A 25212-nucleotide genomic window follows, 5' to 3' on the forward strand; every position below is an offset into this window, starting at 1 on the left:
ACACTTGTCTTCTGAACGATGATGATAGTTTGACATTACAAACGTCATCTCAGTCGGTCCCGGGACTTTTTTTTAACAATGTGCTATGCACATCAGCGGCTGGATTTGTTTTGTGCACCGTTCGATTTGCCCGGGTTTGCGGTTCAATGCATACGGCGCTGGTCTTATAAACCAGTTGTCATATGTTCGAGCCCGAACATGGAATGATTCATAGTGTCAGTAGGATCGTAGTACTAGCCATGAAATGATTCTGTATGCTAAGAATCAAACAGAAACAGAAAATTCCACAGAGGGAATGTAATGCCAAGACATTGCTTTCGATTCATGCGAGACATCTTTCACCATCAACCCCAACCAACTAGACGATCAGGCTAACCAAAATTCTCAAAGAAATAATTTCAAAAATTTGCAAACACAAATAAGTTTATACGGAACCTAAAAGACTGCTGACTTAATATTCCAAACAAATATTAGCAGTCATTTTGTAGTTTGATATTGTATTTAACCCTTAAATGCGCAATTTTGTTTTACAACAACATATCCAAAACGCTTCAAGCTTCGAATTTACGCGTCTCATGCAAAGTTATATCGAAACAAAATATTATTTAAAAATCGACTAAATAATACTCCAAAATAGTGGGTCGTTCTCTCTGGTACGAAAAATTACCTACCTGGGCTTAAAATGTTTCACCGGCTCTGACGTAGATTGCTATATTTTTTTCATTGCGTTCATGACACTGAATTTAAATTAACTGCACATTATCTTTTCTCTCAGGGAAAGTTACAATGTAGAAGAAAATTGTCATTTTTATAAATTGTCTATGAATTAAAACTTCATATACTAAGCGATCTGACCCTTGCTGTGAACTAGTTTAAACTTTAAGTCAAAATTTGAATTTTGATACTTATTTTCTAAAAAGTAATTGAATTTCATTCACCATTCCAAAATTCGTCAAATAGAAAGCTTGTTTAGTGCTGGAAAAATGTTAATAAATAGTATGATAAGTGCAATACAGTAAGCAAAAGAACTATAACTTATTACTTTTACTTCAATTAATAGCTCTCGTTGAAGCGAATTACGGTTTATTCATACATGTACTGAATTGTTTTGTTTTGAAGCATTTATTTGTTTATTAAACGACCTGATATTGTATATTTATATCACCGTAACCGTAATTTTTCGAATCAAGAAATTGTAGTACATAATTCGGAAATGTTGGTAAAATTCTGGAACTAATATTAAGATTAATTTGTTCAGTTCTGCGTGCACATTTCACACAATTTTTTATAAATAGGGATTTTCATAAAAACAAAATGTTCTCACCCGAGTTAGTATCAGATTACGATTCTAAATCGTATTTCCAGCTAATTTTTATGTGCATATATATCGAGAAATATTCCATATATTTGGAGTTGTTTGGTTCAGTGTAAACGTTTGGGAAAGCTGTCATATGTGCATTAAAAAATTTGTCGTGTATTAGTAACCTTTTTTTGCCACCGCACTTTACTGTGACGTCTCTCGTGAATCGCAAGAGTGATCCATATTGATATACTGTATATTTGATATCATTCAGTCCTCCGGGCCTCGGTTCATAAGTTTCGCTATCTTTGCGGCATTTTGTCGCCCTCTTGTCGCATCGCAGTCTTTGCTAACCGCCAGTAAAAACTACAGTACATGGCCAATACCGACACCGGTCACGACCAAAGGCTGTGCTGCTGAGGAAGGGACGGAATGTTAGTCCGATATACGTTGTTTCTAGAGACCGCGGGTATCACTGCATCTCCACGAGTGTCACAGGATGGGCGATGTATTGGTAGGATGGGAAAAGATCTTATATATGTCTTTGCAAACAATACGGTCTCAATGGAAAATACGGTGTGCGAAACGATAAACTTCCAGAATTCGTTAAACTACAGACAGCCGGCTGCCAGGAGATCTGGTCCATCATTCATTTGTCAATTTTTCCACTTTTGTCTTTACGATGGATAAGTAATTCATAATATATCGACCGCTTGGACAGTTATAAAGTAAAACAACCTGATGTATTTCTTATATCAATCATGTTATCGTATACAATACTGTGGTATTTTATTTACAATGTTTCTATTCGATTCTTGAAAGAATACAAGGGATTGTTTGTGCATTATTTATTATAACCTTCAGAATGAAACACCGGAAAAAGAAGTGAGTTTCAGTATTGTAGGTACTTCCGGCACCGGAACCCGACAACCGGTATAATCGACGTCGCTTCGTATGCCAATCAACTAACATGACGTAAATACTCTACCAGTTTTTATTAAAATTTTGTATATTTTATACGCTTTTAACAACGTAAACGACGGAGTAAATTTTTTATTGAATACGAAAATATGCAATAATTTTTGGTGAGACCATAAGATTGGGAATATCGGCTATGCAATCTCTGAAAAATGTGAGTAAGATCCATTTATGAGCATACCAGGAATCAGGATAGCCGAAATCAGTTTGCTTAGCTGCTTACTGATAATCAAAGATGGCTTTTATCGTGTCAAAGAACGCTCACTAGCAACTCTTCACACGATCCAATCAGTGCCATCAAAGAGAGACGGATATCATCGCAACAACAAAAAACCCGGCATGGCTCATTTAACATAGAATAGACACCAGTGCGAGAGCGAATTTCTCTCAATGACATTTCTGAGAATCGAAGGTTAGCACGCTGCTGTGGGGATCCTCTCTGAAGCAACAAACGGTTGCTTATTCTCGTTTCGCGATCCGATTCTATACGGGCAGTTGATAATTGCGATAGAACCATTTTACTATTGCCGCTTATTCTAACTATGTGCATATAAACTTTGTATAAGTTGTGTCTATGAAAATGTATGTGAATGCTTCACACAAGAGTTTTGAAATATTGAAACCTAGTATGAGAATCATCAAGTCGAATAATCGATTCGATCTTCTGCGATAATTGTCAGCTTGCTATTCTCTCTTGGTAAATTCCACACAGTACTGCCCGCTTGTGAGGAATTCTGGCAACCGTCAGAGGACTGGCTGCATTCCGGCTGCTGTCAAAATTGTTCAGGCGAAATTGCGTCACTATCTCGCCGTATGTGTCAATAATTTATTGCCTTTCATGTGTACTTTTTAATGAAAAAATGAAACCAAGACGCTTAAAATGTAGAACCGATTCAAAACGGTTCTGCCAATCTTGTATGGCAAGAATCTGACAGAAACAGAACCGTCAATAACCGCAAAGCAAAATTCTCTGCCGGAAACGGTTGTTGCATTGTTGCCAGAGTTTTGCCGGAATGCTGGCAGAATTCCGGCAAAAACGGCTGGCAGACATAGCCAGCCGTCTGGGGGGAAATCCGTATATACTCAGAGTATGAAGTGGAGCGAAGAAATGTGGAAACATTCTCTCACGGTTCATGCATTGCATTGAGAGACTCGAGTTCGTGTAGCATCTTCTACCGGATTGAAAATGTTGTATACAATATAGATAGTAATATAGCAGCTTCTGTCAAATTTTCGGCAATCATCAACACTGCTGATAATATTTACCGGTTGGTGTAGTTTTAAGTCCAGTTTAGTATTTGTTTGGATAGTGTTTTGTTTCGCCGCTTCAAGTGACGGTGTACAATATTTAACACACTTTACACTACATCTCCGGAACCGAAAGTCGGATACAGATGAAATTTAGGATTTTCAAATAAGACCGTCAGACCTTACATTCAAATCTATCAGGTGTACAACTTTGCTTCCGCCGTTTTCCGATAGGTGGCTGCACCGGCTGAGGCTGGTCAAAATACATAGATGATAATGCCTTTAAAGTGAGTGTGTACAGTGCCTAACGAATTGTCTCCGCCGTTTCAGTGACAGTTTTTCTTGTTTTCGTATTATTCACGCTGAAAAAATGGATTGCCTCATGGATAGCGACAAAAGAGGACTCCTTTTTTCGAATCGGGATCCGAAAATTGCCGGAAAGATGGGAGAAAGTTGTCGCTTGCATCGGACAATACTTTGAATAATACATCTGTAAGCACTTTTTCGCAAAAAAGCTTTTAATTTTGGAAAAAAAACGGCGGAAGTAAAGTTGTACACCTGATAATTTTTGTGGAAATCGGTCAAACCATCACTGAGAAAAAGGAGTAAGATCCATTTTGAAATATATTTTATATTTTTTTTGGTATATACTATTCCCGGTGCTTCCGGAATCGGAAACCGGAAACCAGGATAGCCGGAATCGGTTTGCTTAGCTGCATACTGATAGTGGCTATCGGTTTGTGTAATTTTGAGTCCAGTTTAGAAAATTTGGAAGGTTGAGTTTTCAGTAAATTGACAGTAAATTTTGAAAATCGCTTTTTTGTCAGTAGAATTACAAGACTATATGTCCAAATCTACGAGAAAATCAGAACTCAATTTTCTCAGAAACTTCCTTACCGATTTTTACACTTAGAACTAAGATGCAAATAAAAGTTCTTGCAAATTTTTAAAAAGTACCCGAAAAGTCGATCCAGATCCGACATTCGGTTCCGGTATTACAGCTCGATAAGTGAAAAATTTTCAATCGAGTATTTTCTCAAAAGTGATGGCGAAACGAGGTGCATTTTTTTATAAAACTTGCTGGTAAATTTATCTAGTTGGTAGACCTTGTTAATTATTGGATATATAAACCTACTTCGGGACTACTAGTTCCGGGTTTCCGCTTCCGAACGCACCGGTAATAGTGAAAAAAAGCTCAAAAAACGGAACTCACTTCGATTTCACAACAAAGGTTAAACCGATTTCCACAAGTCATGATTAAAATTGAAGCTCTTATCGTCTTAAAAGATGCTGTGCAATTTCAATCAGGTCAGACTTCCGGTTCCGAAATTAGATGGCGATAAGTGTCAAAACTTTCGAACTGTTATACAAAATGACGCAAAACCGGTACGCATCGGTACGGAAGAAGAAAACGCCACTGCCTAGCACAATTTTGTGTTGCTCTATTCAATGTTGTATAGCGTACAGGGTTGCCACATTTAAATCTATATTAACTTCACATAACTGTTTACAAATTGAAATGGTTATGGTAGTTTATACTCAAAGAAAGCTTTTGATTTTATTCTAGTTTGAAAGAAAAAATCTTGAGTGAATCTTCTAGTGAAGTTTTCAAAAATATAAGTAACAATACAAAGGCAACATTACACCACTAGGTGGATTAAACAAGACTTTTATTTATTCCATTTGCTCGGTGCCAGTGTTTTGCCCTGAAATTTGATCATAATAAGTGTTATAAAAAGCTCCTTTCCATTGCCATCCTTGTCAGTACTGATCACCTAATAAAACGTGTGAATCGTACTTACTTTTGTACGTACATATCGTGATGTCTGTTTTCATCACGAAATATCCCAGCGGATTTTAATTTCTAGGCAGAGACTCTTGATGTCAATGATTTGCCACAAGGGTGTAGAAAGCTCTATGGAATGATACAAGAATAACGTAGAACAGAATGGAATAATATGGAATAACCATGCAAACACACCACTGATAACTGTCAAATGATGTTCATCCAGTGCATTTTGTGAGGTTATATAAACCAACAAACGCACCAAACCTAATTGTCTAATAAACTAAGGTTAGCAGTGACGGGGCAGTGATCAGACGCTTGTTGTTTTGTTTTAAATAGTAATTGAACTGAAACTGACGGTTGATCGAGGTAATCGAAGGCTTCTATTCAAATGATACTAGAAAAACGAAACTACTGTTGATTTTTCATAAGTTACCGAACGTGAGTCCCTGCTGGCAACCCTACCGACAAGTAGCAGCATCAATCAAAGTGCCGGTCGGATATTGTATTGTGATTCTGATAATCACGATGTTTGTACATGATGCTCCTCATTGTTACACGATAAAGTGATCCATTTAAGCATCTTACAACAGACGGTGACACATCTTATCTGACAACAGTGTGCCAATCTGACGGCCGATTGTTCGGGAAGCACCTTTCGGTCTGCTAATACGTACTTTACTACAACCGAGACGAGTGCAGGAAGTCCATCCCAAGGCCCAAGTGTTTGTCTGGACAAAGCGTGCTTCTCTAATGGCAGCTCGATTTCTTGGACGTGAACTGAACGATAAGACATTCGTTTGTCGTCTTACCGTTCGTTTCGGGAGCTGACAATTTGTCCGGGTTGTCGTGAAGTCAATATTCATTCATGGCGTCACCTCTATACGACGTAGGGCTTCTTCATGCCCCTGGCGTGGAGGTTGTGGTGTTCGAATGATTTATGAGAAGATTTATTTTTGACATAATTGATCCGCTATGAACATGAGATATGATCATGGTGGTGGCACAAGTGGGGTGATTTAATTAGTAGTATAAATCATTACGATCTTTTCAACAGACGTCAAATGGAAATTGAAACTGATACCTTAATAATAGTGGTAAGTGTCAGGTAAAAAAACAATCGATTGACAGTTCAGAAAATGAATCGATTATGATATTTAAAATTGTCGAAGAAAATGTCAATTTCTCTCGGCCTGCTTGGATTATCATGCTTCTCCGTTTCCTTTTTTTCTATGAGATACAAAGAGGTGAGACTAATAAATATAACGCTTGAAGTGAAATGAAATGCCAACTAAAACCAAAATCACGTGCTCGTAGAATTGTTCGAAATATTTATATTATTGATCCAAAGCATGTATGTTTTAAATTTATGTCGTCACGTCGAACTGCCTAGGAAATTATGGTTACCAACTCAAGCAAGCCATGTGATCATCATATCGTTTTTATACTTTATTGCTCTTTTTTACCTCGTTTGGATTTATAACAACGGTTTTGACTATTCTCATATTTTAGTCTGAGTAGTTTAACATCCTTAGGGCATATTCAGTAGTGTTCTAGTTCTAGATGCATAATTTATGTCAGTTACAAAATTTAAATCTGGATTTTATAACAAGAAATACTGGCACTGCTGAGTTTTACTCGTGTTTCAAATATACAAAAAAATAGAACAGCATCGTAGACCAGTTTTAAGTTTGACAGAAGAACTGGTCGAATGAATAAAACTAGAACGGCTTGCTGGGGATACGTTTGTTCCAGTTTCTGTTCTATTATAGATCTTCCATATAGTAGAAGTACATTTTATTTTAGACTCAAATTTATCGACCCTTTCGATGACTTTTGAAAAATAAAATCAATATTCCACTCAATCTGTTACTGCCGTAGGATAGGAACTTATGAGCATTTTCACACTTTCTGACGATCACGTTTCCAAGTAAAAGGTAACAAAATGTTGTGAACTCTTTCAAAATAGTATGGAAATGTTGCCAAGTTATTCAAATAAATTCTCTCACATAAAGAGTAAAATTGTTTTTAACAAACAGCTTTCATTTTTCAGCAAGTGATGATATAAGTCTACTATCGCTAGTAGTTAAAGTATAAAAAATTTCTAACGAGTATGGTGATTTTTGAAAAAAAAGTGTTGATTGGGCAGTAATGATAGCTGTAAAATAGCCTTTTGTGAGTACCGAACATTCTTCTAGCTCTATACCTGCAATTTGAAATCTAATCTGTTGTAAAACGATCAGAATTCAGTACTCTGAATACACAATAGCCATAAATAAGCATTATCTATAAATTGCCGTGTATTTTTTTCGAAGGCTGGTCCTACTTCAAGCTCAAGAGCTATTGAAATGTATGTTAACTAGCGATTTTTTGCTGTCATAATGCGACATTAGTATGCGATTATTGGTTACCGACGAAATGTATTTTGTTAGGCTGTTTTCTGCGATGTGTTTCATTACTGGATATCGATTCGATTCTCGTTTCTAAGGTAATTCGTTTTGCAAAATGCCACTTTTGCAAATGCTTTTCATCAGCCTTTTCCAGCCTGTTCTTGTTCCGTGGATAAGCAAAAGCAAAAGCAAAAGCAAAAGCAAAAGCAAAAGCAAAAGCAAAAGCAAAAGCAAAAGCAAAAGCAAAAGCAAAAGCAAAAGCAAAAGCAAAAGCAAAAGCAAAAGCAAAAGCAAAAGCAAAAGCAAAAGCAAAAGCAAAAGCAAAAGCAAAAGCAAAAGCAAAAGCAAAAGCAAAAGCAAAAGCAAAAGCAAAAGCAAAAGCAAAAGCAAAAGCAAAAGCAAAAGCAAAAGCAAAAGCAAAAGCAAAAGCAAAAGCAAAAGCAAAAGCAAAAGCAAAAGCAAAAGCAAAAGCAAAAGCAAAAGCAAAAGCAAAAGCAAAAGCAAAAGCAAAAGCAAAAGCAAAAGCAAAAGCAAAAGCAAAAGCAAAAGCAAAAGCAAAAGCAAAAGCAAAAGCAAAAGCAAAAGCAAAAGCAAAAGCAAAAGCAAAAGCAAAAGCAAAAGCAAAAGCAAAAGCAAAAGCAAAAGCAAAAGCAAAAGCAAAAGCAAAAGCAAAAGCAAAAGCAAAAGCAAAAGCAAAAGCAAAAGCAAAAGCAAAAGCAAAAGCAAAAGCAAAAGCAAAAGCAAAAGCAAAAGCAAAAGCAAAAGCAAAAGCAAAAGCAAAAGCAAAAGCAAAAGCAAAAGCAAAAGCAAAAGCAAAAGCAAAAGCAAAAGCAAAAGCAAAAGCAAAAGCAAAAGCAAAAGCAAAAGCAAAAGCAAAAGCAAAAGCAAAAGCAAAAGTAAAAGCAAAAGCAAAAGCAAAAGCAAAAGCAAAAGCAAAAGCAAAAGCAAAAGCAAAAGCAAAAGCAAAAGCAAAAGCAAAAGCAAAAGCAAAAGCAAAAGCAAAAGCAAAAGCAAAAGCAAAAGCAAAAGCAAAAGCAAAAGCAAAAGCAAAAGCAAAAGCAAAAGCAAAAGCAAAAGCAAAAGCAAAAGCAAAAGCAAAAGCAAAAGCAAAAGCAAAAGCAAAAGCAAAAGCAAAAGCAAAAGCAAAAGCAAAAGCAAAAGCAAAAGCAAAAGCAAAAGCAAAAGCAAAAGCAAAAGCAAAAGCAAAAGCAAAAGCAAAAGCAAAAGCAAAAGCAAAAGCAAAAGCAAAAGCAAAAGCAAAAGCAAAAGCAAAAGCAAAAGCAAAAGCAAAAGCAAAAGCAAAAGCAAAAGCAAAAGCAAAAGCAAAAGCAAAAGCAAAAGCAAAAGCAAAAGCAAAAGCAAAAGCAAAAGCAAAAGCAAAAGCAAAAGCAAAAGCAAAAGCAAAAGCAAAAGCAAAAGCAAAAGCAAAAGCAAAAGCAAAAGCAAAAGCAAAAGCAAAAGCAAAAGCAAAAGCAAAAGCAAAAGCAAAAGCAAAAGCAAAAGCAAAAGCAAAAGCAAAAGCAAAAGCAAAAGCAAAAGCAAAAGCAAAAGCAAAAGCAAAAGCAAAAGCAAAAGCAAAAGCAAAAGCAAAAGCAAAAGCAAAAGCAAAAGCAAAAGTCAAACTATACACCAGAGTCCAAGTCCAAGTCCAAGTCCAAGGCGAAGTGGAAGTAGAAATAGAAATAGATATAGAAATAGAAGGTACAGGGTAGAAAGCCGGAGGCATAAGGCAGAACGCAGATGGCAGAAAGCAGAATTTAAATCGAAGTTGATATTTCTTTATGAATGAGTTTTCATTAAATTTAGGTTTGCAAAACGTAGTTTTTAATGAGGATGGTGACATTTTTAAGATATGGAAGATTTGAGGTTGTCAGAAAAATTAATTTAGAAGACGAATCAAGATTGTGGATGCGATAAAGGAAAAGAAGAAAGAATCGTGGGTTGGCGGTTCAATGCATGGGGCGCTGGCCTCACAAGCCAGTGGACGTAGACTCGAGCCTCGACCTGGATGAATTCTTAGTGTCATTAGGATCCTAGAACTAGTTACATAATGATTTTGTACGCTAAATTTTTCTTTATGTCGATAAATTTAACTTTTTTCTTTAAGACGACATATCGAACCCTTTACTTTGCGGTTGTCTTCTTTTACAATTTTTTCTGACATTTGCTTATTCTTCCAAAACTCTCCAATGGTGCGTCGATCTCAAACTTGTGTCGATTTCAAACTTATGTATATCAAACCCTTCGGGTTTACTCACACCACCGTTGCTAAGAGCGAACCCAACACAGTTTCGTGAAAAGTGTTTGCTTGATGAAACTTTGATGACATTAGTGAGCAAACCGATACGTAAATCATGGCTTACTTCGCTGATTCGCAGGTATTTTCTACTCTCCTACTTGGAATACTAATATATTAGAACAAATAAAAGCGCATTCCTTCGTTTTTTTGGGGTAAAAGGAATGGGTAATGTCAGAGACTTAACCGGACGACGTGAATAAAATGAACGGTTCAGTTTCTTTGATGTTAATGAATCTGAATTCTGGACCTAAAATTCTAGAACCGAATTTTGGAGCCAAATACTAGAACTGAATTCTGAACCTAAATTCTCAATTTTGATACTAGATTCTGGAACTGAGTTTTGAACCTGAACTCGGGTACTGAATTCTGAATTTGAGTTCTAGAACTGAATTCTCGATCTGGATTCTGATCACTGAACCAGTGATCTGAAACTGAATTTTGGAACAGAATTCGAGACCCGGATTCTGGTTCGGAACAGAATTTAAAATGTCAGTTACAGAAGTTTGGTCCAGCATTCAGTTTTCAATTTCGGATCCGAAATTCAGCTTCGAAACTGTTCGAGTTCTATAATCCAGACGCGGAATCTAGTTCAAAAATCTCCAGAAGCTAGTCCCTGAACTCAGCTACATTTCTAGAATTGTGAAAATGATTTTTAGACCCTAATTCTAGACCTACATTCTGAAGCTGAATTCTGAAGCAGGTTTGTGGAATGCATTTTAGAACAGAATTCTAGAACTGAGGTTTGGATCTGAATTCTGTTCCTGGATTTCGGTCTGCAGTTCCAGAACTTCAGTTTCCGAATTCTGAGCCTGAATTTGATGTTTAAAATCTGGACGGGAATTTTGGAAGAATGCTAGTACTTAAGGTAGAGCAACGATGTGATGATAGACAACGGAATGGTGAGACGTGACAAGGCCATTTGAGCAAGCAGAAATCTTGTAGTAACTTGACTTTTACCTTCAACCAAAGAAATCGAGTTTAAGCATCTCATCAATGCAAATCACTCGAGTCTCTGGCGTGCCGGAAAGCGCCGATAAATGTCTCTTATCATTTACTATTCGAACCAGCATAAGAAAAGCTCTGCTTGCAACGGTATTCTGATACACAATCCGGCATACCGAAGGCTCCAGTGAGTTGCATTGTAAAGATGCTTAAGCTCGACTCCTCTGGTATAAAGTAAAAGTTAAGTTAATGAAAGCTTTCTGCTTGCTCAAGTGAAAATTGTCACGTTTCACGTTTTTTTTCAGTTACTTGTTGCGTTTTCGGGCGGCTTTCCCCGTCTGAATGCTAATATAATTCCGGGAAAAAATGGTCCATGTTTCGTCCATTGTTTCATACCAACGCAAGAAATCCTTTTCATTGCGAATAAACAATACCGTACAGCTCTCTGGATCGTTGATACATTGATGTACTTTTGTTAGACTGTGAGCGAACCCATTTGGAATAGACCTTTTTCATGCCCAGATTTTCGTGTAAGATCGTAAAAGCACTTCCAGTGGATGTACTAATCATTTCAGCACATCTTATCTCTTGAACTTTGATTTTGCGCTCATCCATCACGAATATCAAAACTTGAAAATTTTTTGCCGGGTGACCACGTTTAAAATCAGAATTTTTGTTTTTAATGGACCCGAGTGTGAGTAGCACTTCTCAAACCATTGCCTTTTTTCATAAATGAATAAGTAACGTCACTTATATATCACTAGTTTTATTGCTTGTAGTTCGATTAACCTTCGTGAATGAGGTTATTATTAAATGGGATTGGTTTGACATAACAAACGCCATCTTTGGATCATTCCCGGGAACGTTTCTAATGATGTGTTAAGGACATCAGCTGCTGGACAGTTTACGGATTTATTTTGTGCGCCGCTCGATTCCCACGAGTCACATTTTGATAATCCCTGTGATTTTACATCTTATTAGATGCACATAAATGGAGCGTCGCAGTCCACGCAAATTCACGTGGAAGAACATTTAATATTGTGTCCATGACATGGCATTCATTGAAATAAAACGAAAAGAATAGCAACCGCCGCGACTTGAACCGAGAATCATTCTATCGCATGTACGTCTGTTAATCGACTGAGCCACAGAAGCATACATCTGCTTGGTTGGTAAAAGGTGCATTTAAATTCATACAGTCGCACCTGCTAGCATAATGCAAGTTACAGTCGAAACCAGTAAAATTCAAGCTAATCTAACATTAAGTCAATACAAATGAAATTATCCGTCATTTGACGAATTAGGTCTTTATGAATTACATCGTATGATGAATTAAGTCTCCTGTATTATCAGAGTTTTTTGGTGTGTAGGAGATCCAACAGGATATGCGACAAATATGCGTAGAACGGCAGAATATAACATTTACATTCGAATTAAGGAATTCCTTCAAAATAATGGGTCGTTCCCCGCGCGGTACGAAAAATTACCCACCTGGGCTTAGCGTGTTTCACCGGCCCTATTGAAACCGAATTTTTGCCTAAACCTTAATTCCAGGTACAGAATTCTGTTTCAAAATTCAGATCCCAGTCCAGGATTTATATTCAAAATTTAGTTCCAGAGTCCAAGTTTAGAATCAAGATCCTAATTTTAGTTCCACATTACGTTTCCAAAGTACTGACTTAGAATCAAGTTCTCAAATCTGGAACTCGATTCTAACCCTGGATTCTGGAAGAAGAACTGAATTTAAGGTCTGGATTCTGGAATAAACATGAAAATGAATTTCAGAATTGAACTCTAGAATTTGATTCTGGACCTGGATTCTGATATGAACTGTCAGAGGCAACTACGCTGGCTAGAATGAATGTAGCATCAATTTTTGTACCTTTACTTTTGAGCTATTTTTGGTTATCTCATACTACCGAAAGTTTTATCACAAATTAGTGATCATATCTCTGATAACGTAGAGAGAAAAAATGTGTTGATACGTTGAATAAAACAAGAGATATTTATGATGAAATTTGAAAAGGCGTCCCATAGTAAAGTAAGACTTATTTACGTCAAAATCAATAATCAAGGTGAGATAAAATCAACCGTCCTCTTGTTTATTTTTTTCAGAAAAGAAACAATTGTCAAACAATTACCTTGTCCTTATCTGTGACTGAATTCCGGGAGCAATAAATGCAATAACGATAACGTGACTGGGGTTGACGGTGCTGGATTTTGATAGCACTCGGATGTGGGGGCAGATCATAAATCAATACGCGTCATCGCGCGTCAGGCGTCGTAACCCGAACTGGAACTTCGACTATTGGATTATCGGTTGGGGAATAGGTATTTGGTGTGTGTGATTATATTTATCTCCGACACAAAAATCGTGTCCAAAAACATCGATAATTAGTTCTATTGAAGAGCTTCGACCAACCTGTGGCCACGGATAATATCAAAAGCCAATCGAGGTTGATTGTTTTTCGGAGTCATCAGCTAGTTAAAAGTGATTGATCGGTTCCATTTATTTTGCTGTTAAACGCAGGTGACTGGAATGGTTAACCCTTTTTGTAAATGATTTATGTGTGCACATCCTTCACTCATCAATGAATCAGAATATTCCAGGTATTCCACTCAGGATTTATATGATTTACAGTGAATGATTATTAAAAGTTTCCAGTGATTTAACAAAACGAATAATTCGATGCATTGGACCAAAATATATTATTTTTCCAGATGGTTAAATACTTCTCATCAACGTGCTAATAAGGGCGAAATTTAACCATTCCATTCCGGGTTTCGTTTAATTGTTCATTTCCCTATTCCAGGTATCGATAAATCCGACATCCGCTCAACGTTGATTTATTCTCCGAAGCTACAAGTATGACCCACCTTCGGCGAAATCGGTTGGTGCTTTCGAGCTGGTTGCTACTGTCGATGGCATCCGTAATCCACGCTGCTCCCAGGAGTGAGAATTTTCAGCTAATTATCCTCCACAACAACGACATGCACGCCCGGTTCGAGCAAACGGGGGCCTACGGAAACGACTGCCAACCGGAGGATGTCGCCAGCAACCGCTGCTACGGAGGATTTGCACGAGTGGCTCACAAGTAAGTTTTGGTAACGGGGCTTCTGGGTAGGGAAACAATTGAGAATTTTCGTTTAGTTTTTAAGTAACATTTTTTTCACAATTATCTAATAGATGATTGGAAAAATTATAGAGCTTACGAATATAGTTACTTGGTTCCAATCTGCCGAACTGCTCTGCTAATTGAGCTACTCGGTAGATGTGGAGAAACTACTCCTGAAAAGCAACCTGATCTGCTATTACTAATACCTTACAGAAATACATAGGTGAATTAGTCTAGTACGGTAACACTTACAAATAAAGCAGTTACGTGAAAAAAAGACGTTCCCAGATCAGAAGATTATTAATGAACTGAATTTTTTTTCTTTTGCACTAATTGGAATAATTTCAATAGCCATTCAGGTTCCATCCTCACTGGCCCTAGTCCTTGGGGAGTTCTGTTTTTTTTATGATCGCGCTTGGCAACAAAGATGCCGTATCTAACTCAGATATCTTTTCCGGATTTGCTCTTATATCCCCCCAGGTGTTCAAAGAAGCTCTTTGGTAGCAGAGCCGTGAATTGTGCGGTAAAGACTGTCCCAGAAAGTACGGACGCACTCTTCTCTAACCACTTGTGCAGTTGTTTATTAGTTTTCATTAGTTTGTTTCGAAATGCGTGGACTTTCAGCAGAACAACGTCGAAAAATTGTGTACAAATGGTGCACAGAAAACGGACTGTCACTGAGAAAGATAGCAAAAATAGAACGAGTAAGTGAAAAAGCCGTGCGAAATGCAATCAGGAAGTTCGGTGAGGATAACACCTTTGAGTATAAACCAAAAACGGGTCGAAAAAAAGGTCCTGCTAACCCTCAGCTGGATAAGCGTATACTGAAGGCGTTCGAGCAAAAGAAGGAGGTTTCAGTTTGGGATGTGGCCAAAAAAGTGGGCACTTCGAAGTTAAATGTTCTTCGTGCTAAAGATCGTTTGAATCTTCGAATCTATAAGAAGCAGAAACAACCAAAACGTAGTCCGAAACAAGAAGCATCGATCAGGCCGAGGGTTCGAAAGCTGTACAATACAATTCTTTCTGGAACTTCGAACTGCATAATCATGGACGACAAAACCTACGTGAAACTCGATTACAAATCCTTGTCGGGACCACAATATTATACGGCGCGAGAAGGGCAAGTGTCAAACCAGTCCGAGACATCGATTGAAGTCGAAAAATTTGGTAAGAAAACTATGGTCTGGCAAGCTATTTGTAACTGCGGTAAGATTTCGAAACTCTTCATCACCGCTGCTTCAATGGACAACGAAATTTACATCAAGGAATGTTTACAAAAGACGACTTCTACCCATGATTCGAAGCCACAAGAATCCTGTTGTCTTCTGGCTAGATCTTGCTTCTTGCCACTACTCGAATTAAACGGTAGTATGGTATACTACCAAAAATCTCACTTTCGTCCCTAAAGACATGAATCCACTAAATTGCCAATAACTTCGACCAATTGAGGAATTTGGGCATTAACGAAGGCACACCTTAGGAAGCATGTCTCGGCAGCCGAAACCGTTCAACATTTCGAAAAAGATTGGAAGAAAGTATCAAAATTTGTCGCCAAGAAGTCTGTACGGAATTTAATGATGAACGCCCTCAAGAAGGTGCGCCAGCTGGTCTACAATGGCTAAGTAGCAAATGTTGATAATAATATTCTGTTTTTGTAGTCTAATATTATCAGTATATCGAATAAAATTTGAATATCTAACACTTGTGAATTATTTACAGCGGAATCAAAGTGCGTCCATACTTTCTGGAACAGTCTATAGATGATATAGCTTAAAATCATCTGCGAAAGATAGTTTGTGGCATTTCAATAGAAAGTTGAGATCATTGAGGTAGAATAAGAATAAAAATGGTCCCAAGTGACTGCCTTGAGGGGCTCAAGAACCTACGTTAAACGGTGTTGTAGTGCATTCACCGATTTTCACTAACATTTCCCGACCAATGAGATATGATTGAATTTCTCTCTTTTTGGTGCATTTCACCCTGTAATTCCGGAACCGGAAGTCGGATGCTAATGAAATTCAGGAATTTTGTATGGGACCATGAGACATTTTATTTGAATCTAAGTTTGAGAAAATCGGTTAAGCTATCTCCGAGAAAAGTGAGTGACAATATTTGTCACACACACACACAGACATTTGTTCAGTTCGTCGAGCTGAGTCGAATGGTATATGACATTCGGCCCTCGGGGCCTCGGTTCTAAAGTCGGTTTTTGCAGTGATTGTATAGCCTTTCTATATGAGAAAGGCAAAAAGTACGAGGAATCGAAGGAAAATATTTAATTTAAAATAAAGTTTGCGGAAAAGCAAAAAAAAATATTTTTCTGAAAAAATAAATTTTTCAGTAAAAAAAATAATTTTTTTCGCATTTTAGAATAGTTCTGAAGTTCTCAAATTTATTTTATCAAAAAACTGCAACATTTTTACATAAGAACATGTATATTATAATTTTTTTGCACTTAATTTAAAGGTCGAAAAAAATCGAAGTAAAAGTGTTGTTTTCAAACTAATCGAAATTTTAATCGCGCGCCAAAAATCAATGGTTTAACTCCGCCCATTAAAAAGTACACCAAACATCTTCTTTTGGTTCAGATTATCATATTATAAAGTTTCATCGAAATCGGAGATGCACGGGTTCAAAACTGTGTCGGCAATTGGTGGAATGGCCCGTATACTAAATATTGATAAATTGGTTCAAAATTTTTGCAAACTTTGCAAAACATTTCTATAACTTTTTTATAAAACTCGTTCAAAGTTGCTGTAATTCATACGTTATTAAATTATAATATAATTTGTGCAACACTTTAAACATAATAATGTAAAAGTCTTGTCAAACTTATCTTATTAGAATCTTATAAACTCAGAAGAAAAATGGCGCAAGATTATAATTTATTTCGCATAAATTTAATGTTAAACGAAAAATAAACTGAAACTCGTAAATCCGAATTAAGTGTTTATAGAATTTTGGTAAAACCTAAGAATTTTGGTAAAACCTAAGAATTTTTGTGAAATTAAAAAAAAAGTGGAATTTTATAGCTAAATTTGCATAAATTTCATGCATAACTAAAATGGAATATATTTTGAACCTTAGTTTGGGTCAACCTTGTAGAATTGTGATTAAATTGTTAAATTCACGTAAAACTCGTTCAAATTTAGCATGGAGTTTCTTTATAGCTTAATTTAATTGTATAAAATTCGTAAATATGAGTGAAATTCCTATATAATATTTTGCAATACTCAAATAAAAATTGTTGGAAACTCAAATTCGATTCGTTTACATTTCATGTGTAGCTGAAACAAAATTTGTGCGGATTAAATTTTTTGTAAATTTTATGTGCATTAAAAAAAAATAAAAATAAAAAATAAAATTCGTAAAAAAATTGTTTTGTCTAAACTCAACAATAGAAAATTGTCCATAATTTCCTTAAATTCGTGTAATTTTCAAAAATTATCAGATCATATTGTGCGGTGACAAAAATCTTAAAAAGGACATTCTCATCGAGCTGAGTTAAATGGTATGAAAGCACTAAGGGTCTTCGGAGTTTCGGTTTAAAGTCGGTTTCTCCAGCATTTCTATTATCTTTCTATAGAGAAAGGAAAAATAGTGTAAAATTCTAAAATTCGTGCAAACAAAATTGGTGTAAAACAAACGCAAAACTTGCATAAATTTATTTAAAATTTGAAGTAAAATTTGTTCAGAATTCAAGCAAGATGTATACAGAATTGAGTTAAATTCGTACAGATATCTTGCCAAATTCGTGAACAATGATTGTAAACTGCTCGTGTTGAAATCGGGTAATATTCCTGTGTAAAATTCTAATATAAATCTTGTTAAACACCTGTAAAATTTATGACTTTTTAACGTAAAATAAATATTTAACTAAAATCAGTGTTGGTGATTGCCGAAAATTTGACAGAAGCTGCTCGATATTTATCTATATTGTATACAACATTTTCAATCCGGTAGAAGATGCTACAAGAACTCGAGTCTCTCAATGCAATGCATGAACCGCGAGAGAATTTTTCTACATTTCTTCGCTCCACTTCATACTCTGAGTATTTCACGGCCTTTAGAAAAAAATGTACAGCCTGATAATGAACGGTGCTGTGTGGAATTTACCAAGAGAGAATCGCAAGTTGGCAATTATCGCAGAGGATCGAATCGATGATGCGACTTGATGATTCTCATACAATATTGCAATATTTCAAAATCCTTGTGTGGAGTATGCACAGTCATTTTAATAGACACAACTTATACAAAGGTTATATGCACATAGTTAGAATAAGTGGTGATAGTAAAATGATTCTATCGCAATTATCAACTGCCCATATAGCATCGGATCGCGAAACGAGAATAAGCGACCGTTTGTTGCTTAAGAGAGAATTCCCACAGCAGCGTGCTAGCCTTTGATTTTCAGATAGGTCATCGAGAGAAATTCGCTCTCGCACTGGTGTCTACTCTATGTTAAATGAACCATGCCGGTTTTTTGGTTGCTGCGATGATATCCGTCTCTCTTTGATGGCTCTGATTGAATCGTGTGAAGAGTTGCTAGTGAGCGTTCTTTGATACCATAAAAGGCATCCTTGACTAAAATATAATTCATGTAACCACATTCTTGGTTACGGTTTTTTTAATAAAACTCACAATTTCAATTTTTGGCAAATGATTGAAAAACTGAACCAAGGGCATCTTTCCTATTTCCAGGGTGCGCCAGTATCGGAAAACGGAAACGGACGGGGGAGTTCCCGTTCTCTATCTGAACGCCGGAGATACCTACACCGGGACTCCTTGGTTCACGATCTTCAAGGATAACATCACGGCCGCTTTCTTGAATATGCTAAAACCGGACGCAATCGTAAGTTAATTACAATTCAAAAACAAATTCTATCGACTAACTGATTTTCTCAACAGTCCCTAGGAAACCACGAGTTCGATTTGGGTGTCGAAGGTCTGGTGCCGTTTCTCAATGAGGTGGACTTTCCGGTTCTGGTGGCTAATCTGGATCTCAGTCAAACGCCGTCAATGCAGAATACCGCATCGCTCAGGAATTCGGTTGTGTTCGATAAGGGAGGTGTCAAAATTGGTGTGATCGGTTATCTGACTCCGGAAACGAAGCAGCTGGCACCGAGTAATACCGTTTTGTACACGGACGAGATTCATGCCATCAAGTAAGGGTCGCAAATCGTCGAAGATCAACGCGGATTTAATCACATATCACATCAATTTCAGCAAAGAAGCTTCGGCTTTGAAAGCACAAGGAATCAATATCCTCATCGCCCTTGGTCACAGCGGATTGGAACGAGACCAGCAAATTGCTGCGGGTTGTCCGGATATTGATATCGTCATCGGAGGCCATTCGCATACGTTCTTGTACACGGGAACCGCCCCGGATATTGATCCGACCGAAGGTCCCTATCCGGTAAGAGTGAATAACTCAGCAGGTCGAGAAGTGCCCGTAGTTCAGGCATTCGCATATACAAAATATCTCGGACACATGCTGGTTGAGTTTGACTCCAGTGGTAAACTGGTGTCCTTCAATGGTAGCCCGATCCTACTGAATGGGGCAGTGGAAAGGGATTCCGATGTCTTGGAATTGCTGGAACTCTACCGACCCGGTGTCCAAACACTCGACGAAGTCATCGGACATACAACGGTTTTGCTAGATGGCACCAGATGTCGCTTTGAAGAATGTAACATAGGAAACATGATTGCGGATTCGATCGTTATGGCGTACGCATCGTCTCGCGATGAAAACAGCGAGTACTGGACGGATGCGGCTATTGCGTTTATACAGGGTGGAGGAATTCGCGCTTCGATTGCACCGGGTGCCGAGGGAAATATCACCAAGAAGGATGTGCTAACGGTATTGCCTTTCGGTAACGCAGTTATTCTAGCGGAAGTCCCCGGTGAGACAATCAGACTGATGCTGGAACGTAGCGTAGCCCGATATGATGGAGTAACCGGATTTGGGGAATTCCTGCAGATGGCTGGAGTTCACGTCGTGTACGATTTAGGGAAACCACCAGGTCAACGCGTGGCCAGCATAGAGGTACGATGTGCCCGTTGTTTGACGCCAACCTTCGCTCCAATCTATGACTACGATCGGTACAAAATCCTGATGAATCAATTTCTCTGGGACGGAGGCGACGGCTACGACATGTTTAGTGGGCGTAACTTTGAAGTGCTGGCCTGGAAGGAGGCCGAAATGACCGAGCAGTATTTGAGGAAGTATTCACCGATCTATCCGGCCATCGAAGGTCGAATAACACTGAAGGGACAGGTGAATCCGGATCACATGACGACTACGACCGCTAGTCCTGGTTCGACGACCGAGGATGATGGAGGAGGTGCGGCTGGTAGCCTCAAGGCCACGGCAGTAACGGTCATGGCACTTGCATTTATGAGTGTCTTCCAGAGAGTGTTCTTGTGATGTGTGTCGTTGTTATTGTTGTTGACTGGATTTCGAGTTGTTGTTAAAAGTATTCCTGTTTTTAAGTACAAATAAAAGCTGTTTAGTGTAAGGACTTTATCGCAATGTTTTTTTTCAATGTGTTTTATTATTTGAAAAAATTCACAAAATAGGTCAATGTCAAAACTCAAATAGTAAGGAGCTCATTTTTTTGGACTGTATTGAATTCAGATATTCGAGAACACAATCTCGAAAATGTTGTACGTTTACGTTCTAAGCGACGCAACTCCTCAAGGTAGACTTAACACTACAAGTACTAAGCCTAAAAAAAAGTTGGAACGATAACTTCGAGCTGTCATAGCTCGGCTGTTTCTCAACGAATTTCAATAAAATTTACACCTCAGTAGCTCATGAAGATTGTCGATTGATTCAAAAATTTTGTAGCTGACGATCGGTTAAGAAAAATCAATGAAAATTTGATTTTTTTCCGTTCCAGTTTTTTTCACGCGCTACATATGCCCTATTCTATTTCTTTACTTTGGAATCAACATCACGAATAGAATTTTGAGAGCTTCTGCTTTTCCGAGCGATAACTTCAACCTGAGATTTTCGGTGAATTCGAAGCTTCAGTTTGTTTCAAAATGAAATTATTGCTGTAAGTAGTACCTTTCCAATGGTGAACAAATTTCGAGAATCGGTTGACTAACAACTAAATTACGACTCGGTAAAGTTGAAGTTCTCAAAATAATGATTATAACTTTGAAGTTGATAGTATTTGCTTACAGTTTGACCTACATGAACCTGCAATTATATAATTTTTTTCAGGCATCTATGAGAAAATCTTGCGAATTGAAATAAGAGAGGTTGCCACACTATGCCCTATCCGATTAACATATCTTTGTATCGATGGAACGCTTTTGCACTGCAGCGCCTCGCGAACTTTGAATAAGTCGGAAAATAGTTCGTTTAATGGTTCTATTCATGGGTAGACATCGATCATTATCCCGAACGATGGACGAAATGTGTAGAACACAAAGGTATGTTGTGATTGAAAAGTCCAGTGTTGGGAAAAAACAAAATTTCGAAAATTGCGGCTAAAAACATAGGTGTTGTCGCGATAAAAATGAAGTGAATGTTATTTTTGTGAAGGTCAGTCGATATCTAAGCACGCGCCATTGTTTCTGCTCCAGTTTCCTGGTAACGTATCGAAACATGAGAGAGAAATAAAATCGGCTCAAAAAGACTGCCAAATAAGTGGTAGCTTTCTTGGATTTTATGTGATGTAGTCAAACTTGTAACCGAAAATATCAAAACTTTCTTGGCCACCCGGCCACATCGAGAGTCATTTTACACATTTGCGAGAGAGCATGGAGGAAAATGTGGTACGCAGAGCGAGCCACGTGGATATATGCGACCCTCTGGCCGCAGTCCCTTACGGGGCCAATAGGTGGCGCAAAACCACGTGGCTCGCTGTGCATATTACATTTCTCTCCATGCTTTCTCGCAAATGTGCAAAATGACTCTCGATGTGACCGGGTGGCCAAGAAAATATTGATATTTTCGGTCACAAGTTTGACTACATCACATAAAATCCAATAAAGCTACCGCTTGTTTGGTAGCCTTTTTGAGCAGATTTTATTTCTCTCTCATGTTTCGTTACCTTATCAGGAAACTGGAGCAGAAAAAAATGGCGCCGCCATAGGAATTGACTTACATTCACAAAAATAACTTTCACTTCATTTTTATCGCGACAACATATATGTTTTTATGCACTTATCGCATTGTCAGGATAGATTTTTGATCCATTGTCAGGATAGATTTTTGATCCATGCTTTTGAATGCGGGATATTCAATGAGCAAGTTGAAAAACGGCGTTTTCAGCTATTCCTTCAGAAAAAAAAATTTTCCCGACTGCTAAAGTCAATGAATCATTCTGAAATTTTCACAGAATAATCTACTACTTTTCTAAGAGATTATCAGTTGGGTTTTTTTATATTCGTCACCGTTTCTGAGAAAATCAGATTTGAAGCGTGAAAATAGCCCCCTAATACACCCTAGAACACACTGGCCTCAGCCCTTAATAAAAGCAGCAGGTGCTGTGATTAATAATAGGTGTAATGATAATAAAAACAATCACAACGCATGCTAAAATATTAGCCATGCATGCCATACAGCTTGAAGAACGTACGCAAAAGTAACAGGAGCGCAGACTACTGCTATGTCAATTCAAACGCGCCATTCATTCACTGCACCTACTGTGTGTTCGAGAATTGCTGACGATCTTGCGCTTCAGTTACTTCTTTGGATCAAATTCATGCAAAATAGCATTTTATTGGATTTAAAGCCAGCTGGAATGAAAACATCATTTCGTCGCTATAAACACCAATTGGAATGTGGCAAAAATATGTTTGTTCATATTAGCCACCCTACGTACATCGAAAATATTGCAGTCATTATTTCTCAGCTGCGAATTTATTCAGAAGACATTTTTTTATTGAAAAAAAAAAATAATTAAATCTTTGCACGAATCACTTCGGTGTCGAACTGAAGCCTAGAGGAATTTAGGTAATTTAGCATCGAAGTATCATCGGAGACTCCTCTCATTTTACATTATCTCTTTAGTGATATTTCTTTGGATGAAAAATCGTCATCAAGTTTGAGCGGTAATTGAAGTTTACATCACTTATGCAAGTCATTCGTAAGCACTGGAACCATAAAGGATATCCATTTGAACTTCAACCCCATTTATAAAACCAATAGTAGTTTTCAAACAAGCCCAACTTTGTGGAGATCCGTTCAGCCATATAAAAATTACTGCTATTTGATCTTTAAATTTGATCTATAGTAGCTTTTGAACTAAGCCTAAGTTAAAATCGTAACTAAGTCATCTCTGAAAAAATTAAGATATAAAAAAACAGTACGTTTTGTCGGTTAGGTCACTAATACCATTAACTTTCGAACTTGATTAATAACTTAATATCAGGTGTACAACTTTGCTTCCGCCGTTTTCCGATAGGTGGCTGTACCGGCTGAGGCTGGTTAAAATACATAGATGATAATGCCTTTAAAGTGAGTGTTTACAGTGTCTAACGAATTGTCATAGGCGTTTCAATGATAGTTGTTCTTGTTTTCGTATTATTCACGCTCGAAAATGTCTGTTTATGTGCCCAACTCTCGCCATTTGCGGGAAGTTTTACTTTTCTGTTACAATTCGGAAAAAAAATGCAACTGAAGCGCATCGAATGCTTTCAGAAACTTACGACGATGCTGCTCTGAGTAAAAGAACGTGTCGGGAGTGGTTTCAACGTTTCAAAAATGGTGATTTCGATGTCGAAGACTAACATGATGGTGGAAGAGAAAAAACCTTCAAAGATGAATAACAATTTACTACGAGCTCTTAAAACCGGGTGAAACCATCACAGGAGATGGCTACCAAACGCAACTGATGCGCCTTAGTCGCGCGTTAAAAGAAAAGCGGCCACAGTATCAAGAGCGACATGGCAAAGTCATCCTCCAACACGACAATGCTCGGCCTCACGTCGCAAAAGTGGTCAAAAAGTACCTGGAAACGCTGAAATGGGAAGTCTTGACCCACACGCCGTATTCCCCAGATGTCGCCCCTTCTGACTTCCACCTATTCCGTTCGATGGTACACGGCCTGGCAGATCAACATTTTCAATCCTTCGAAGAGTTGGAAAAATGGATTGCTTCATGGATAGCGTCAAAAAAGGACTCCTTTTTTCGACCCGGGATCCGAAAATTTCCGGAAAGATGGGAGAAAGTTGTCGCTAGCGACTGACAATACTTTGAATAATACATCTGTAAACACTCTTTTGGAATAAAGTTTTAAATTTTGGAAAAAAAACGACGGAAGCAAAGTTGTACACCTAATAGTAGCTTTCAAACGAGCCTGCTTAATCTAATCGGTTCAGCTATTTCCAAGAAAATTTGGTGGAGAAAAAAAATGCGTTTTGTCGGTTACGCCATTCTTACCAGTATATCTCCAAAACTGGAAGTGACAGCCACTTGATCTTCAAACTTGACTCACAACCCAATAGTAGCTTTCAAACCAGTTTAAGCTTGTAGAACACACAAACATTTTCCGATTTCGTCGAGCTGAGTCGATATGTAGCACTAGGGGTCTCCGAACCTCCGATCTAAGGTCTGTTTCTTCAGCAATTTTATTGCCTTTTAATAAAGAAAATCATTGTTGTGAAGCATAATATGATGTCTAATTGTTGAGTGTCATTAGTTGCTGAAGTATTATGTATGTGATAAATAAAAATGAAAACTTGGAGTAGGTAATGTCAGAGAGGCATTCGAGACGTGTTTGACATTCTAAGATTTTGTAGTCCTGAAAAGGACCATTTAGTTTTGGAAGATTGCGTTTGTATTCTAAAATTTAGAGCGGCAATTAAGGACAGTTTTCTAAATAAGTTCTTTACGTTATTTTTGGGATCCTGTCATTCCAAGTCAATCATAAGCTTGATCCTTGACCTAAAAGAAATTATTATATAAATATAATAGTAACACCATTTCAGTCAATAAAGACTGTCCCAGAAAGTATGGACGCTTTTTTTTTTTTTTTTTTGTTTCGATTATAGAGGTTTTAACCTTAAGGTCATTCGCCTCTTCGGGCCAGAAAAATTGTCTGACCCTATGTGCGGGGATGGGAATCGAACCCAAGTGGGCTGCGTGAAAGGGCATCGACTTACCCATCACGCTAAACCCGTCCCCTGGACGCTTT

The 25212-nt window shown here is 37.7% G+C and overlaps 1 protein-coding gene across 2 annotated transcripts in view; it reads left to right on the forward strand.

Moving 5' to 3' along the window:
• Window positions 1–20591, forward strand: part of LOC131430061 (protein 5NUC-like) — a 37144-nt gene extending 16553 nt beyond the window's left edge. Inside the window, exons 1-5 of one of the 2 annotated variants that reach the window (XM_058594698.1) lie at window positions 13346–13473; window positions 13757–14038; window positions 18761–18911; window positions 18968–19224; window positions 19286–20591. In XM_058594698.1, coding sequence (XP_058450681.1) covers window positions 13812–14038; window positions 18761–18911; window positions 18968–19224; window positions 19286–20486 — 1836 coding nt within the window. In that variant the 5' untranslated portion in view covers window positions 13346–13473; window positions 13757–13811 and the 3' untranslated portion in view covers window positions 20487–20591. Of the gene's footprint in view, window positions 1–13345; window positions 13474–13756; window positions 14039–18760; window positions 18912–18967; window positions 19225–19285 lie in introns of those variants that run through there. The other variant, XM_058594697.1, reaches the window with a different exon arrangement.
• Window positions 20592–25212: the final 4621 nt, after the last annotated feature.

This window comes from Malaya genurostris, chromosome 2 (genome assembly GCF_030247185.1).
Source record: "Malaya genurostris strain Urasoe2022 chromosome 2, Malgen_1.1, whole genome shotgun sequence".
NCBI classification, from domain to species: Eukaryota; Metazoa; Arthropoda; class Insecta; order Diptera; family Culicidae; genus Malaya; species Malaya genurostris.